We start from the raw sequence: 19,375 nt of genomic DNA on the forward strand, positions 1-19,375 counted from the left end.
ACGAAGCCCATGTCTTTCCCTCTGGGAGAACCCATCTCTCACCGAGTGGAGTCATCCCAGTTCTTCCATATGTTGTACAACCTACAAGGTTAGTCCATATGTACTTATCCATATAACTCCTTCGGGGAAGGATATGGCTTCCGCAGCGTTCCTTATCGCATGTAAGGCTACGCTTTCCCAGCGTTATCCAATTGTCGCACTGAGTGGGTTTTGGGAACAACAGTGATCGACCCTCTCTGTGTGAGCCTGGTCCCACCGTCCTTAGGCAATGGGGTTCAGGTGGCTCACGACAGAGCGCTGGAAGAGGGCAGCTCCTGTGGCGCTTTGGTAGGGATTCCTATTCGTCGGTCTGTCCGACGTACGTCGAACGTGACCGACTGAATGGGAACGTCTCGGTTACATAGTTAACCTTCGTTCCCTGAAGGAGGGAACGGAGACGTACGTCCCGTCGCCACAGGCATTGTCCTGCTGATGCTGCCGCCTGCTGGGTTCGGCTCCTCAGCGAAAACCTGAAGATGCAACGCACCTGCTGCTCATTATATACCCGCGCTGCGAGGCGAGCAGCTGATGCATATGATTGCATGCCAATGTGCATTGGCTCGTTTTAGTTACACTCGAAGTAGATTGGCCTCTCTAGCGAGATTCCTATTCGTCGGTCTGTCCGACGTACGTCTCCGTTCCCTCCTTCAGGGAACGAGGGTTACCTATGTAACCGAGATGTTAGCGGAGTATCCGATCAAATTTTCCTTTAATCCACCTCATGCACCACACTTTGGAGGCTCTTGGGAGAGGGAGATTTGGTCTATTAAATCTGCCCTGAATGTTACTCTCAATTCACAAACTGTAACGTTTTTACCACTGTTCTTGTGGAAATTGAGGGGATTTTAAATCCAAACCTCTGGGATATGTGTCCACTGATGTGGCTGACCCTGACCCCATCACCCCAAATCTCCTCCTTATGGGGCGGCAAGATCCTTCGCTCCTACAGGCAGTCTACCATGAGTGCGACTTGCTCAGTCAACAACGATGGAGAACATGTCAGATACTTGCTGATAGGTTTTGGTCACAATTCATTAGGAATTATTTGCCGACTTTACAAACTAGGTCAAAATGGCAAACCGACACTGATGCACTTCAGTCAGAGACCGTGGTCTTAGTGGTGGACCCCCAGCTACCTAGAGCACTTTGGCCTGTAGGCCATATCATTAAGCTAATTCCTGGTAAAGATGGAAGAATACACACGGCAGAAGTAAGGGTGAAAGACAGAACATATCTACGACCAGTTAGTCAGTTGATACGCCTCCCTGCAGTCCCTGACAGTTATAGTTAGTTTCCTTGTAAGTGCAAATTTGTTGGACAAATTTTGGGGGGCGGCTGTTGTGAAGGGGATGAGTCAGTAGGGGGCGATACTGTTTCTTTAAATACCCTGCAAATTGACTTCCTTTTTTGAGCACATGGTGGAAGCCATTGGAAGTTGACTTGAGGCCTAGGAGAGTGGTCTTAACTGGCTTGTTTATGTGGACCGTGTGTGTGCGCATCAAGTGTAGGTGAATTTAGTCTTTTCTTGAGTGTGTGTGTGTGTGTGTGTGTGTGTATATAATATATATTTTATATAATGTATATGTGTGTGTATATATATATATATATATATATATATATATATGTATATGTGTGTGTGTTTATATATATATATATATATATATATATTTATATATTTTATATAATGTATATGTGTGTGTATATATATATATATATATATATATATATATATGTATATGTGTGTGTGTGTATATATATATATATATATATATGTATAAATATATGTTGTATAAGACTACTGAATATTTATACTGATTTTTTTGGATTTTAAATCTTTCAATCTGTGTTTGCATACATGTTGTTGCTTGCATTGTTTGATCATCGATGTTGGTAAAAATATTGGAACCTTTTGTAATCTATGATTGTTATATATTTTTAACTTGTATTTATATTCTTGTTGCTTCTAGAAACCACATTTGTTCCACTGAGGCTTCAATAAAGAACTTTGCATTCTAACTGATGCCCCACAGTGATTATATTACCAACCAGCATTCATGAAACTTTAGGACAGTTTCAGTTCTCATTTATCCGGTCTACAGTTATGTTAGCATCTGTTTGTGGTTTTGTTTCTTCTGTTCCCTGTATTTGGATATGACTTTGAATCTTATTAAATCCTATCTACCTAAATCATCATCTTTGTGTGCCTGTCCTCAACCCTTGCTGACAGTTACACGTTACATGTAGTTACTATAGTAATAAATATAAATTATGCAATGATATATATGTAGTTAATATTACTCAGTACTTGAATGTTTAATTACTCTGCAACAAGGACATCTTAAAATAAAGTGTAACCAAATTCTGTTATCATTTACTCACCATAATGTCATTTGACTTTCTTTCTTTTGTGGAAAACTAAAAATATTTTAAAGAATGTTCCATTTGTTTTTTTTTTTCTATATAACAAGTCAACTATGTCCAATTTTTTTTTTTTTTTTTTAAGTCTAACTCTTATCTAACATCTAACACACTAATCATTAAGAAATACCAAAAAATGCAAATATACACTGTTTTGAACAGGCACGATATACTATGTCAAGAGATACAATAGCCGCTTTTCCACCGTCAGGTCCAACAGTTCCTAGAATAGTAAGGAACTGTTCCAGTTGGGTTTCCACTGGAGCCTGGTATGGCACAGCACAAGCGCTCCATTTGAGTGATGTAAACACAAATTAATAAAAGTTAAAATAAATATCTAATCATTCTCAATAACACAGTCATTATTTACATCTCATTTCATAAGTAAACGGTTGCGTTACCAAGGCATCGACAGACACTTTTATATTACATTCCAAAAAGCGTCCGTTATCAGCCCCACAGTGGAAAATGAAACTGTAATCGTATCAGCTGGCCCGGATCGGCACGGAATGGTTATGCAATGAGAACCGTCTTTCTGTGTTAATCTGCGTTATTGTCTTAACCAGAAATGAACGTCACAAGCAACATGCAACAACACATTATCTTATAAGCATGGTCACAATACATTTACTATGTTCAGATCTCAAAGTACAACAGAAAATTGTCTTACCAAGCAGTCACAGTCTGGGGGAAAAAAAATCTGTACTTGGTTTATTTAAAAAATACTATGCAGACTCAACTGATTTTTATGTTATTAAAGTAAAAATTCAAATCCCGTATTGTAAAGGTCAGTATATAAACTTCAATGAAACATTTATTTTTGAGAGATCTACAGCCTGAATTGAAACTTATAAAAAAGTTTGCAGTAAGACAAGTGCAAAACGCTAGACAAGAAATCCTTTACTTGAGAAACTTGCTTAAAGAATCCAATAGAATAGCTGTAGTGCAATTATAACATAAGGGAATGCAAAGGCCTAATTAACATCAAGGTGGCCTTTGGAGAAGAGATCAAGCAGACCCCATTAACCTTAACCATATAATGAAACACAAATAAATACAGAATAGCCACTGCTTCCAGTTTAAATATATCAGAAAGAAGACGCTGTCTGCCTACAACAGAAACATACAGATGTTAGTCTATACTGTTGATTTATGATATAAAAACTGATTGCACACAATGACAGATAAAATGTATCTGCGGCAGATTTTTAAAATTATTTTTATTAGCTTTTTGTTTTTTTCAGAGTATATTACTATACTGTTTCCCATAAATTAATTTAAAAAAAAAACTATTTTTGAAATCAACTTAATTTCAGATGCTGGTGCAACGGCTAATTTCATTAACGTTTAAAAGGAAATTTTGAAACTGACTAGTCAACTAGTCTAAAGAGACTTTTGAGAAGGCTCAAATCTGCATTTTCTTTCTGTGTGGAACACCATTCTAATATTTGCTATAATTTTCAAAGGAAGTATCAATCCTCATCAGAGATATAAGTATGATAATCCAACGTGGACTCACTATACGGTTTAGTAACATTATTATTGCTAATGGTTTGTATTATTTAATATGTAATTTAATTATTATAGGTTTGCATATAATGTTCAGAGTTTGTACAGTATTTCCCCTATGCTCTTCTATAAACTACTGCAATTATTTTGTAAGCATCTGTTGCATAAATCATTATCTGTCTGATGTTTATAAGTAAAACATACACACAACTCTTATTTTTATTTAGCTATATTGAAAACTGTTGGCATTCATACAGATGAAAAAAAAAAGTAATTTAATTGCAATTATTTATTACGATTTTTACAACCCTTGTTTTTATAAAAAAAAGATAATTGATGCAAAGAGAACAGGGTGTAAATGTAAAATACTGTATGTGGTGACAATATTGATGGAACAAGAATTTTTTATGGAGATTAATTGTAGCCTCTTGTCACCGTTGGTTGCAAACAAAGGAGAGCTGCTGGATCAAAGTGCAGCAGGCTTTTAACAAACAAACTAAAAAAATAATTTAAAAAAACCTTTACAAAAGAGAAACTCCGGGACAGAACAAGTCTAATACACAGAACAAGAAAACCAGCCAAGAATCAAATGGTGAATAGAAACACAAATCAAAAAACAAACTTAAACATGAACAAAACTCAAAACGTGACAGGCAGGCGTGACCTCGCACCATATTACATCCACAAGGGTGGGAGGGTGGGCGATCTGGAGTCTGACGACAAAGCCACTGGAAGGCAAGCCTGCAACCTTTAGCCAAAAAAAACGTAACGGCTAATGCTAGGGACGCAGGGAAGGAGACCAGAGGCCATTACACGATAGGCTAAGAAGTGCCGCACATGATTAAAGTTAACCGTTACACTTTCTCCAATGGTAAGAGATACAGACCCTCTCATCTCCCTATAATATACAATCTCTGGCTGATGAGGACATGGCTAAGCGGGACAGGAAGCCTCCAGGGCGGCGCCGACAGTACAGAGGCCAAAGGCGGTTCAGGGGGCCATGACAGATTGACCTCTGTGGCCTTGACACTAGGCTTGGCCACGGACATATAGCACACCCATTCATTCTTTAATTGTCCATTCTCGTTTGTGTTGTTTTGTTCACACACTGTCACCTTACCTGCTCATCTGCGAATTAATTTGGTTTGTTTTATATAAAACCTTTTTGTTAGTTGAACAGAGCTAGTTGAACCTTGTATCATCTTCCTTGGGACTAAACATTACAATATAATCCCTCTTATATAATTATATTACAATTAGAAGGGGACATACTTCTCATGAAGAAAAAAAAAAAGTAAAAATAAAATAAAAAATATGACAGAAATTTCTTTGAGTTTAAGTTAAAGGAATCTTTTTAAAACTGAAGTGCCCTAATTATATATATAATTAGCTGTATAAATACTGCCCTACCCTTTTTTATTACAACTTCATTCCCTTTCATAAGTAGTAAGGGGAAAAAATGAGTTTCCTTTCATTTCAGTCCAGGTTAGTGCTCATTTGTCTGCCATTTGTGGCACGACTCTTCAATAATAGTTCACATAATTGTGCTGAAAGCCATTGTGATTGAAGTCTATGATGAACTACATCTCCACCCACTTGCTGAATTCTCTCTCGCGTTCACCCCATCCCATCCCTGTAACCTTTGCCCTTCTCTGAGGAAATACAAAAGCTTTCCTTTACCTGATGGGATCACCTCATGAAAACCTGGGCCCAGAAATGTCATTAAATGCCAGTCTTTTTTTTTTTTTTTTAACATACACTGAATATTTTCAAATGCTCTCTACCATGGGCACAATTGAAAAGCCATGTGAGAACAAAATTCAAGCTTTTCACCAGGATTACACTGTTAACCCAAATAGTGTGATGATGCATTAAAATGTATTTTTGGATATTAAATTCTATGTGACTCTGCTGAGGGCCTATTTTCACTGATGATCTCTCTCTCTCTCCCTTTGTGTAGGCAGATCTAAAAGTCAGTTTAAATGTAAGTACCATTAGACTCTCTCCAGATGCTGTTTTTTCTGTTATTATGGTATTATCAACCATCAAAAGCCCACTCCATTCTATGACCATTCAAACCCAATTCATAATTTCTCTGCAGTATTAAAATGAGCCATTTAACTTTTTGTCCATTAAAGTAAACCTAAAATGGTATTTGAAATCCTTATTTTCTTTTGAATAACATGTACTGAAAACTCATGTAGAATAAGACAAGGAACATGGTAAATTGAAAGTAAATTGGGTCAGTATTGATTTCATGTTGACTTATACTCACTGATTTAAAGTAACACAAGAGGAAAGAGTAAAAAAAAACTATTGTGCTTATGCAAAGATATTAAGTATATTAATATGGGTGTCTGGGAATGTGAGTTACTGTATATAGAAAGCATACTGATGTATATATTGTGCATGTGCTAAACTGGGCTCACAATGGGGGGAGGGGGGCATCTTTGCTGTGTTCATTCCACAGTCTATTCATTCTCTGTCAAATTCCTACCAGCTAGTTTGAGCGAAATCTAAATGTGGCTATTGTGTTCGGGCTGCCTGCAGCAAACATTTCTTGCACTCCCACACAGCAGTGTGGCATTAGATGTGGCAGTCAGGCAATAGTAAGGGTGTGCTGACAGTCGGGGGCGTCAGTGCCATTAAATCGCATGTCTGGTACCTGGAGGCAAGCAGGCGCCCGGCCATGTGGTTTATTCACGTCCACTGCCACGAGCTGCCATCCTCCAGACGCGTCCTCGTGAAACATCTGCCACCAGGAGAAGAGATGAAGAGAGAGGGAAAGAATGAAGGAGAAAGGGAAGGCCAATTGTTAACAAGTGTGAATGACTGGCGGTCTGTCAGTTAACATAAAATAATTCTAAATGACATCAAAATGCATATTTCATAACATAAATGTAGCAAATCAAGTGGGGGAAAAATAAGCAAAAGAGTTGGCTTCAAAGACAATTGACAATCACAAAAACAATTGGCAATTATATTGTAATTCTTCACCAACTTCATAACCATTTTGTAAACACAGGCAAGGTCACAAGAAATTGACTTCATGATCCGATGAGCATCTTTTCACATTTCAGAATCTAAATGCACCATGACTTCACCATGACAGATACGAGGAGACAGTGGCGGAGACAGCAGGGACTAGAGGAGGGAGGCGATGCTTCAGCAGGCACCTTGAATCTGGCAAACAACAGAGGCTACTCATATCCATATGTACACAGCCCAGAACTATCAGATGGCTCTACTTGAAGCCTTTTTTTTTAATCATCTGCAATATGAAAATCTAAATAAAACTTATTGTTTAGAAAACTAATAGCCCTCCTCTCTTCAACAAACCACATAATTTGACATACTATTCATGTCCATAGTACAAAAGGTTTCGAATGAGATGCACGTCTATGTGCCACATTAAATGTTGTCGTACATTTTCCAAATATATACTGAGCTTCAGATATTTTGTGCCCCCTCCCATTATTCACATCCCCACCCCCAAGCACAAAAGTAAAATCTGCCTATGGCTGTTCCTAATGTGCACTGCTGCTGTTCCACTTATGTCTGTCTTTTATCAGTTCAGAAGAATAGATAACCAATTAAACCCAAGAGAAATGACAGTCATTAAGCTCACAATGCCCCTTCAGCTCTGACAGATTAAAAAGGTTACCTACATAAATAGATATTTAAAAAGTTTCTCCTCATAGTCTTGTAATTATAACTTTGCCATTCATGTGGTAATCTTATTAAGGGGCCTTATTGAATTATATTATTTTTTATAAGTCAGTCACAAAAGGGATGGTGCAAATCTTGCCAAAGAGTATCATCAGGCCCCAGGAGAACTTTATTCTTTTTATTTCTTTCAGATTAAGGGAATCATTCTAAGTCGCATTGTCTAACACTCAATAAACCAAGGTTTTGTGTACCCGAAGAGATTTTTCTTCAATAAAAACATTTCAGCGTAATTAAAATTAAGACACAGAAAGGCTGTTGTTTTCAAGGTCACAACAGTTAAATTTGTTAACTCAGGGTCATTTTTAATTCTGGGTAGTCAGGGTTCACGATTTCAGACTTTATATTTATAAACCCCGGGTTATCATTCTTATTTGCATATTTATGAGGTCACAATAACATTGTGACCTGCTTTAATAAATGCGTGTCCAAAATTGTATTCAAACGTTACTATGACAGTATACCAATGTAAATTGTTTGTATAAATATGCGCTTATATTTCAAATGGTTAAAAAAAAGACATTGTGAATTACTTTCAAAACAGTAACAGACCCTTTGAATTTAAGCTGGCGTTTCTTGTCCAATATTTCATGACAGGAAATAACAAACCAAGACTCTCACACACATTCCTAGGCTATGTGAAGTTTTAGCCCCCCAAAATAGCCTTACCTAGACCAAGAGCAAAAGACTACATAATACCATTTCACTGCAGACATTATAGATAAGGAATCGATTCAAAGTTCTGTAAATGGAAATGGGCTTGGAAAACTATATTTTACTGAAGACAATTCAACTTTGTGTCCTCAAAATAAGATTTGTCTTATTGCTTTTGGAAGGCTTTACTGTAGATTTGCAACAGAATTGTATTCCATTTTAAAAACACATGGCCATCCTTTTCTCATTTCTTAATCATTTATTTTATGGTAGTATGGTATTCTTTGGTGTAGTGGAGTATTATGAAACCTGTCAAGAACATGTACTGTTCATTACCATTCAAAAGTTTAGGTTTAGTAAGATTTATTTTAGTTTTTTATTCAGCATGGATGCATTAAATTGATCGAAAGTGACAGTAAAGAAAAAATGCTGTTCTTTTGGGATTATTTATATTATGAAAAATATAAGACATGACGATTTTCATGTATTTCAGTAACAAGAACAAGATTTGTTTTGGATTACAGAAATGAGAATTTTAAGGGTCCTTGGATTTCTACATGATTTGTTATTTTTGTTTGAGGTGACATATGTATCAGGCATTTCTTCATGAGATTTACCCTACTAAAGCAGTGCTGGAATAAATGTTCCTAAAACCGTTCTTTTCCAGAGTGCACTTCTACAACCATAAGACTTGAATAACGGTGGTCAGGTCACTCCTGTGCTGCCAAAAAAGCTGCCAGCTCCACTCATGCCAACCTCCAAGGCTCTGCTCCAGGACTGGCTCTGGCACTGTGACTGGCGCAGTCAGGGAGACACTATGCCTCAGTTCACACAATTACACACACAACTTTTCACACCACGCCCCCACTCCAGATTTTCTGTGCATTTGCACCATTAGCTTGGTTAGTGTGAATTTCTCACCAAACATTAGGTAGGCGATGGTTGTATAAAATCAACAGGACAGGTTTCCCCACAGGAGAGCTTTGCAGGCAGGAAAGCAAGAGCATTTAGGGTTAATTGATTATCTATATCCTTTCAGTTGATCAGTCACATCAAATCCAAGCTGAATGACACATTCACCATCTTTTCCTCTCTTTCAGCCTGCTGTGCTTTCAGCCACATTCCTCTATGACTCACCCTTGAGTCTGCCAGCCGCCCAATCAAATCTCTCTGTGCCGTTCGGGGCCCCCACCTGACAAGCAGCCAAATTTATTTAAAAAACAGCTTGCTGTTGGGTGTATCCTGCCTGCTGAAGGCCAGGGAAGCCAGACTCACAGCCTCCAAAGAATTATGGGAAGAATTCCTTCAGATGTCTGTGTTGGTGTGTCGGTCTGTGCTTAATAATAATAAATGCTAATATTGAAGATTTTGATATTTTTGCTTTGGTTGGTTTAATTACATCTGCCCATAAATATTTTGAACAGAGGGATGATCAAAGAGATTAACAAATGTGGAAAATGAATCATACAACGAAGCTAGTTTTTTGCCTTTACCTGTGTAGTAGCTGTTGATGTAGTGCTGCTCCGGGACCCCCACATTTGCTGGAACTGCACTCTGATCTCAGCAAAAGTTTCTATAATCACAGCGATGAACACATTCTGGAAATACAAGCAAATAATTAAATGGATGCCCATAAATGAGGATTTTATTGAATGCTTGTGGTTGCTGTCAGGCATGTAAGTGAATAGTCTGAACACAGATCTGGGTTATTGATAAAATACATACAATATATTATCTAACATGTCAAAACTGTTGTCTTTAATTTGTAGTGAGGTTTGAATTCAAACTGCTGATGTGTCAAAATTATTTCCTTATTAATTGATAACCACAGATTGTTTCAGCAGACATTAACTTGCAGTGAACCCTGAATATTCGTCGACCATCTGAATTTAAGTGTGTTTCATAATACATTTTTCCTCTGAGGTCCATACTACACTTAAACAATTTGTTTAAAACAATAATTTTCATACTTATAATAATATGTATTATTATATTATTACTGTTTTTACTGTATTTTTGATCAAATAAATGAATAAGAGAGAGCATAAAAGAGACCTCGAATAACCCTGACTTTTCTATGACTAGAAATGAAGGAGGAACCATGTGCAGATTATGACTAAGTTTTTGCAGATCACTGGTGTAAGAAGAAAAGGCTTTTTCCACCTTGACCAGCCAGGCGAGGAAGAAGATAAGCGTGATGAAGTAGAAATATGAGCGCCAGCGTGGGAAGCTGTCGATGGCTCGATACATGATGAAGACCCAACCCTCCTGAGACGCGGCCTCGTATACGGTGAATATACTGGTGCCTGCAAGAGGAGAAGACAAGAAGGGTCATGATAGGGACACGAGAGGACAGAGGAGGGGGAAAAGCTCATGTTTGAGATGTTCCTGTGCCCCCAGAGTGGTCTGACTGGGCACTGAGACACAAAAATTCAGACATAAACACAGTCTTGGCATTAGTGAACCTTGTCAGGTGCTTCCTATTACCCAGCTATGTGTTTCTGTCTCCAACAGCTGAATGAGATGGTTATCTGCACTTCTGAAGCACTCTTTGGTTCCATGTTGTGCCGGAGTGTAACAGTATCTGTATATCAAAGGAACTAGGCTATGAAGAACTACACACTCAAGGACGGAATGCATTCATGGCTATGCTGTATTATGTCTTTTTGCTTATGATTATGTATGATGTCTTTTTGATCATACAAGTGTGATTTCATAAAAGATGAGAGGAAAGAGGACAAATCCTCAAGGAACTTATATGAATAGTCTGTTGTTATTTACAGTATTAATTCTGTTATTTAGCCACCCTCACACTGTTCCAAATCCTGTTTTATACAAAGGGAGATATTTAGTATTTTATTGTCTTTTCTATACAATAAAAATGAATAAGGATGAAAGTCATTATGGCACTATCATGGCACAAAGCATTTTTTCCTGGGAATGCCAGTGTGGACAGCACTCTCCTGAAATGACAGACCTCCTTTACCTTAAGTACTGTATAGTAAAGGTTTCTGATCAAAGATCTATCCTTTGCGATTCAAAATTCAAAATAAGCCATGATGGCGTTATACATATGCTCTCTAAGGGCCCTATCATACACCGGCGCAATGCGACGCCAGGTGCGACGCAAGTGTTTTTTGCTAGTTACATCCCGACGCAGTTATCATTTTCACATCCAGCGCCCACCTTGTTTAAATAGCAAATGCACTCGCACCTATCTGTTCACCCATGGGTGTGCTGGTCTGAAAACAAGGTGTGTTCAGGCGCATTGCTGGCGTGTTGCTATTTTGAGACAACTGAAAACGACTGCGCCATTGACCAACAAAAACCTGGTTTAAAGTCAATGGTGCAGTATATATATTTTTTTAATTTAAAGGACGCGTTAGAAATATGCGCCTAAATGTGGGTGCACAACAAGTGCACCTGGCTTTAAAAGGGAATGGGAGATAACAATCTGATTGAAACAAAAAAACAAAAACACGCCCATGACTCATTAAGAGACATTGTATTAAGTACAACCCTTTTGGACCATGTGCCTGGTGCATTAATTAATATTGTAACAGTATAAGTAATATCAAAATAATACTGTTTCTTAAACAGCTTAGAAATTACATCATAAAATGACCTATTTCATATACACTGTATGATGTGCTCTTTAGTTCCAACCTCTCAATGATGTTATCTCTGCACTCATGGTGACCCATGATGCCGTGCTGCGATATGGCTGCCAAAGGCCAGCAGGAAGCATGCCACTCAGTTCTGCTTCCTGCCATTTCCCACCAGGTCTGAGGGCAGAATGGGCCAAGGACACTGGCAGGGCCCTGTAAAGGTTAGATTCACCAACCATACACATATCCTTTACAGGGACCCATATTGATGAAATACACTATTTCAATTGGCTTTTTCACAAAAGTGTGTTAAATTAGATAAAGTACATGCTTTAGTATAAACAGTAACAGAGTTTTTCCCTGGATGAATTAGAGGGAAATACACTTGGCAAACTAAGGACTCCCATTAAAAATCACTTAGGGATAAATCATTGTGTCCAGCAAAGGAAACTCTATTCCCATTTCTTACTGGATGGCCTAAGAAAGGGTATCAAGACTCCAATTTCTGTGAAAAAACACAATATTCAAAAAGCCTTCACTGTGTTCCTACAGTGCTGTTATTTAAGTTTTAAATAAACTAACATCAAATAAATTCAAATAAAGAATACAATTATTAACATGATCTAAAAATGTGACCTCAAAAATGTGATGGGGTCAGTAAAAACGTTGGCAGTCCAACTGGATCTGCATAAAATATATATTAACCCTGATATGTGACTTTTTCCAATCATACTTTATGTTTCTGCCTCCCTGAATCTTGGAAGCCAAAATAAGCCATTGTTGTGGAGGCTGCAAACCGCACTGTGAACACGGATGAATGGACAACAGATCACTGATGCAGGAGCAGTTCTGGTTGACTTACACATGACTTATCTGTGTACTGAACTCTATAAAAAGGACGAAGAAGGGCCCTTTCGCAGATCTAAATGTTCTGTAAGTCAACGGTTCAAAGCCATGACTGTTTTTCTAGAGAAAAGCCTCCCTTCATGGCTATTTGGAGATTAGTGGCAATGCTCTGTGCACCTTTCTAGTGGATTTATCTCAAATGGAAGCGATAAAAAAAAAAAAAATAATGATAAAATGTGGCATGCTGCTGTGTACAGATCATGGTGCTTAAATAAACTGGTCTATTTGTGAAGCTGCCTTCATAATGCTTTGAAATATAAGCTTTGCTGAAAATATAACATTTCCTAAATGCAGAGTGAGAAGGCATTTATCTGTTTGTGTTTGCTTGCACATAATGCATAGATCAACTCAAAACGCTTCAGCCAACAATGCCATAATTAATCACACTTTGTCAAAAAAAACATAATTGCTCTTAATCACTATAAATAATTACAAAGGGCAGAGATGGTATAACTTTTCACAGACAACTAAAACTAGATCAATCAGGCTCATATTTCCTGGTAAATATAATAATAATAATAATAATATTCCAGACATAATGTTTTTAGTGAAGTAAAACAATAATACTCATAATATAATATTTTTGCAACAGCAGGACAAATTTGGAGACATATAAAAAAGTGAATTACAAAGCAGATAGTTCTGATTCTTTATCTTAATTGGATGAGCTGTGTTCAGAACTATTTTACAGTAATGCATATTCTATGTCATATTATTATATGATTGGTAACTGTAATTAACTGCTATAGTACTATAACATTGCTAATATGTAAGTTAGGTTAGGGATTTTAGATTTCAAGGAAGATGTGAGCTGTAATTCTGCACAGGCATATATTCTTCAGAAAACAGAGCGGATGAAAAATTAACATAGAGAAGAAACAAAATCACAAACACCATTTTATCACGTAAGTGCCGCAATGACTCACCAAGCTCATTGAAGCCACTATATCCAAGTTCCTGTCTGCTAAGTCCAAAGTCTTCCAGATCCACACACTTGAACCCCGCCGGACACTGATAACCCTCCCCATTTGGAGAGCAGTGTGTATCAGGGATCGCAAGGCTGTTCCATGTCACACTACTGGAAAAAGACCAGAGTGAGATTTCAAAGAATCATCATCAAATGTTATATCTGATCAAATTAACCATTATATTGTAACAGGCCATCTGGTGTTTTCTCACAGATTAGCAGTGTTATCCTGGTCCTCTCTGGCAACACACACAGTCAGCATTTGGGACTGACAACCGTATTTACTAACAGGTATGACTCTAACTGTACATGAGACAGGAGTTTTACAGGAGAATATACATACAGGAGAATACATGCATACATGTTTCCGTCCTCATCTGTATCCATCCTCAGGCTAAGCAAAAGCTCTTCACAACAATGGTAACCCAGTGTGATTAAAATGATTCTAAATACCAACATAATTTAACATTAAACACTATCAAGCCTTTTTCTCATCTTGCTCAAAAACATATAAAATAATTTTACTCTTCACATTACAGTAAGTCCAATGAAAAGCATGCAAGGAATACAGTTTCAGTAATGTCAACAACAAAAAATATTTTTTTAGTGCTTGATTGGTTCACATTCGACCTACATAATTTAATCTACAGTATTAGATTGCACATTATAGAGAATTACATTAATTTAAAGACAAGAAATCAAGTTTGGAAGGGAAACACAATTTTGTTATGTAAATCAGACAATTTGTGTTTTCTTGTTTTTCTTCTTTACACACACACTTGCTAATTTTATTTAGATTTTCATTTTTAGATTTGCTTAGCTTATAAACTGTATCCGTTCTATTTCATAACTGAATTGTGTATAAACAGAATGGTATTTAGCACTCAAAACAAAACTGATGACTTTAATGTCCCTGAAAGATGATAAAGATACACATATTCTAACACACATACACATGCAGACAGCTTTAGTTTGGACCACAGGTGTTACTTCAGGAGGCACTTGATGTCTCTAATGAAAATTAATGCTTTCAAATTGGCTCGCCAGACATACTTTCAAATTGTTTATTAAAGACTCTGAAACGAGTAGGGATCATTGATTGCAGTATCACAAAGGCCAATCAGAGCCACAACGGCGAATCAAAACAGCTTTAATTATACAGTGATAAATAATCCACCAAAGACATATCCCTGTGAAGAAACTGATAACAAACACTAGTCAAAACATCCTGCTAACGTCATAAAATCCATTTTATTTGAAAATAGAAATGCCTTTTGATTGATACTTCTTTTACCACTATATAATATAATATAAAAATGGTAAGAAATAGACACGGAAACAGAGATGTATTATATTGATCACCTGTCATAACACGCTGCCTGTAATTGAGAGAAATGTGTAGGACATTGGTGGAACAAGGTGACAGTTTATGATTGGCAAGGTCACAAGGCTTGTGCTCATCCATATTGTAAGCACCCAAAAAAATAAAACGTTGAGACATCAAATTTAAAAATGTATCCCCAACAGACACAAGTCTGGCAAACTCCCTAGCACATTTTCCCATTGAATCCCTGTGTAATTCAGATAGCGACTCTGTGCCAAGGACAAGTATTGTAGTTCTGCAAGATAATCAACACTGTGTTTTCTGAAATACACTTCAACTTGCCTGATGCATGAAAATTCTGCCCAAATACATATATTATATGGCAGACAATGTTTTTTTTTACCCTGTGCCTAACACCTTTTGAATGATAATATATTGAATGTCACTGCAGTGAGATATCTCGCAATATAAAAGCTCTTTTCTCTCATGCACATATAGACGGATTGAGGCCAAGCTGCTGAAAAGAGGCGAGCATGTGCATGATGCCCAGGCAACACAGGAAACGTTAATTATTGTGATTAGTGCTCAGCACACTCCTCTGTTGCTGATGGTTTAGGTTCTTTGTTTCAGAGCCGGCTTGACACGCCACTCATCAAGGGAATATTAAATAGGCCTGGGTTTTAAAAGAGAACCACCTCCACAGCTCCATACACACACTGCATAAATACTGCGCTCAACCCTGCTTTCGTCATGCCCTCAAGTTGGGATGCGTGCTTCCAGCAAGATTTACTGTTCATTTTTAGACATGAATTTCCGCTGGCTTATCAAGCGCTTCCATGTGAAATGAATGAGAAATTCAGACAAACATATCATATAATGTGGCCGTTCTTACTGGAGTGTTTATAAGGCCGTGACATCACATGATGAAAATGATGATCTGTTATTAATAACGTTTACAGCTGCTGATGGGATTTGTATTCCAAAGAACAGATGTGTGTGGGAGGTGTACAACAACAGACGCATACTTCTTATCTCGCGCTGATGCCAGGAAAAACTGCAGCATAATGTTAAATCCCCTGATTCATCCCAGGGATAATAAACCAGAAGGAGTGTGATAAAACTGGCCACACAAAGAGAAGTTCTTGATTTCTTGGGCTATTAGGTTAAATGATTTTATTGGATTTAAAGAAAATAGTTGAGAGAATAATGATGATGAAACTTGCTTACCCGTTCTGCGTATCATTGGTGACACAGTGATGATTGAAGGTGCCAAACATCTGAACCCCCAGAATTCCATACAGGAGCAGGAAGAATAGCAAAAATATGGACACACTCCAGATCTGCTCCCCCGACCGCCTGAAAGGAAGCGAATTTTAAGTGGTTGATATGGAAACAAGATGACAATTTTCACATTATTTGCACTTGCTGGGCTCTTACTTGAGAATGTTGGTTATCCGGGTGCGTGGCAGTTCAAATCGGAAGTAGATCCGGAAGGCTCGAATCATAACGAGGGCCCTCGGTATGCGTAACATTCCCCAGGGTGACATTTGGTCCACAATCTCTGCTATTTCAAACACCTTGAGACCATTCAAATGAACAAGTGGATGAGTGGAGTTACCTATGAAGCTCACTCCTTTTTAATTGGAAAGAAACAATTCAATTTGGAAATAACACTGAACACATACCTGAAGCACAAGAGAGACCCAGAGGAAGACCACCATGAAGCCATCAAACATGCACCAGCGGTCTTTAACATAGGAGTTCTCTCCCTGGAAACAGAGGCAGGTGATAAGACACAGGCTGTAAATTAAAGTCCACAGGTGAGTGGCAGCTGGTCTACCGGTCTAATGAAAGATTGTGGCAGCTGTTAACAACAGCCAGCCAAATTCTGCAATGTGAGCACTTCTGAGTATTTATCCAGCCAGACATTGCCTAACAAGCATGCACCCTACCTAGAAAAAGTAAACATGGCACAAAAAATATAGGTAATGAGAACAATCAAACTATGTCTCTAGTGGTAGAGTAAATATTTAGGTGGAAATTTTCAGGTGAAAGCATAACATGCCCATGAAAAAAATAACTAAATGATAAATGTTTCTTGAGAACTAAGTCATCATATTAGAATGATTTCTGGAGGATCATGTGACACTGAAGACTGATGAAAATTCAGCTTTGCCATCACAGGGATAAATTACATTTTAAAATATATTCAAATAGAAAAGAGACATTTTAAATTGTAAAATATTTCACAGTATTACTGTTTTTACCGTATATTTGATCAAATTAATGCAACAGGGGTGAATATAAAAGATCTTACAGACCCCAAAGTTTTTAACAGTTGTATATGTTTTTTTTTTTAAAAAACACTTTAGAATAAGGTTCATTAGTTAACATTAGTTGACTACATTAGTTAACATGAACTTATAATACAGCATTTATAAATATTTGTTTATGTTAATTTCAAAATTTACTAATACATTATTAAAATCTTGTTAACATTAGTTAATGCACTGTAAACTAACATGAACAAACAATGAACAAACAATGAACTAATGTTAACGAAGATTAGTAAATACAGAAACAAATGTATTGCTCATGGTTAGTTCATGTTAGTTAATACATTAACTAATGTTTAACTAATGAACCTTTTTGTAAAGTGTTACCAAATATTCCATATAGTCTTTAAATAAATATGAGGTCAGAAAGGGTTTGTTTTAAATAGAGTGCAGCATGTCACACTTCATGACACCACAGGGTTTGTCATGTCAACTACCTATTCACACATGCAGCTGTTGCACAGGAAATGACATCAGAGGTGTGACGTGCTCAGGTTTGTTTGCTTGAGTACAGATTGTCTTCACGCTCCGGTGGCTCTTCTTTGATAGAGAGACAGATACTTCAGTGGATAAAGCACTTGTTCTCCCAAGACATCTGCCCAGAAATCCCCTGGGATTTTAGAGCCTCTGATCAGCTCCAGTGCTCAGATCTCACACTGTATTAGTAGGCCACAAACATGATTTTTAAATGGATAGCATAAAAATTGTGTGAAGGTCTGACTGACTTTATTAATGGCAACTAGATAATACTGAATTTGAAATAGTTAATGCTGATGAATGAGTTACTTAATAAAATGAAAATAAATTGCCTAATTCACAACATATAATTAATTATTTACATTAAATCAATGTTTAGACTACTGCATTAGTTAACTGTTCATAATGCTGTGTTCAAGTCCAGAATATACCTAATGACCAAAAATATGCCTGGTAACAGTGATAAAGAAAAAACACAAGTCTGATTTTCACAGATCATAAGTGCTCTTAAGATGGAAATACAAAACAAATATACTGGCCTAATTAACTGAGTTGAGGTCACTGTATAATAATGATGTGAGTTACTCTCCTTCAATAAAATTAAAACGCATGTGTTAACTTAGCATTTAATTGCTGCAAGGTTAATCACCCTGTGCTCATACGATCTCAGGGCTAAAAAACAAATTAATTACTCTGTTTTCTACATAAACCTTACTGCTTTCCATGCCAGAAGAAAGATAAAGAAAATCCTGTATGCATCTTGTGGCTGGTTCAGAAGGCAAATGATTCACTATTCAATATCTCTCTATGGGGTTGTTATTCCTGATTCACCAATTAAACTACCCACACGTTATTTAGCCACCTGCCTATTTTATTCACTTCAAAAGGACACAGTCTTTTTTCCCCTCATTTTACACTATAAATCGTGACAATGCTGATTGAGTGTGTTACCTTGATAATGCCCCTGATATGCATTTTAGCGATCATCTCTGCAGTGTAGAGGAACATCAGAAGTGTGTCCAGGGTGAAGGTGACATACTGCAGGGGCGGGTAGTGCTCAAAGGTCTTGGGTGTATTCATACAGACTGAAATGACACTGATTATAGCACAGGCCCGCAGGAGAGAATGAACCCACTGAGGACAAAAAAACACAATCTGTTTTAGAGTGTGGCACATACTCAGGGTTTCAGTTTTGCACCTTGTCCTGACTGATCGGGTACTGTCGAAAAAATGGATAGCGGGTTGTGACTGTCCAAATTTATAAACTAAGCAAAAGGAATTAGTTTAAAGAAATAGTTCACCTGAAAAGGAAAATTCACTATTCACCATCCAAAAGTAATAAAAAAAAAAAAGCTCTTTAAAAGAAGTGAATATGATGTTTGCTCTATGCTCCAAGATTTCTTACGCCAAA

General features: G+C 37.3%; 1 protein-coding gene across 4 annotated transcripts in view; it reads right to left on the reverse strand.

Annotated features, from left to right (window-relative positions):
* The window catches only part of nalcn (sodium leak channel, non-selective), a 127,758-nt gene that overhangs the window by 103,894 nt on the left and 4,489 nt on the right, over positions 1-19,375 (reverse strand). For all 4 annotated transcript variants that reach the window (XM_067408938.1, XM_067408936.1, XM_067408935.1 and 1 more), the window contains exons 5-12: positions 18,916-19,098; positions 16,837-16,920; positions 16,589-16,728; positions 16,379-16,507; positions 13,787-13,938; positions 10,510-10,652; positions 9,840-9,944; positions 6,632-6,718 (exon numbers count right to left, since the gene is read on the reverse strand). In XM_067408938.1, coding sequence (XP_067265039.1) covers positions 6,632-6,718; positions 9,840-9,944; positions 10,510-10,652; positions 13,787-13,938; positions 16,379-16,507; positions 16,589-16,728; positions 16,837-16,920; positions 18,916-19,098 — 1,023 coding nt within the window. The remainder of the gene's footprint in view (positions 1-6,631; positions 6,719-9,839; positions 9,945-10,509; positions 10,653-13,786; positions 13,939-16,378; positions 16,508-16,588; positions 16,729-16,836; positions 16,921-18,915; positions 19,099-19,375) is intronic.

This window comes from Chanodichthys erythropterus, chromosome 14 (genome assembly GCF_024489055.1).
Source record: "Chanodichthys erythropterus isolate Z2021 chromosome 14, ASM2448905v1, whole genome shotgun sequence".
In the NCBI taxonomy this organism is placed as follows: Eukaryota; Metazoa; Chordata; class Actinopteri; order Cypriniformes; family Xenocyprididae; genus Chanodichthys; species Chanodichthys erythropterus.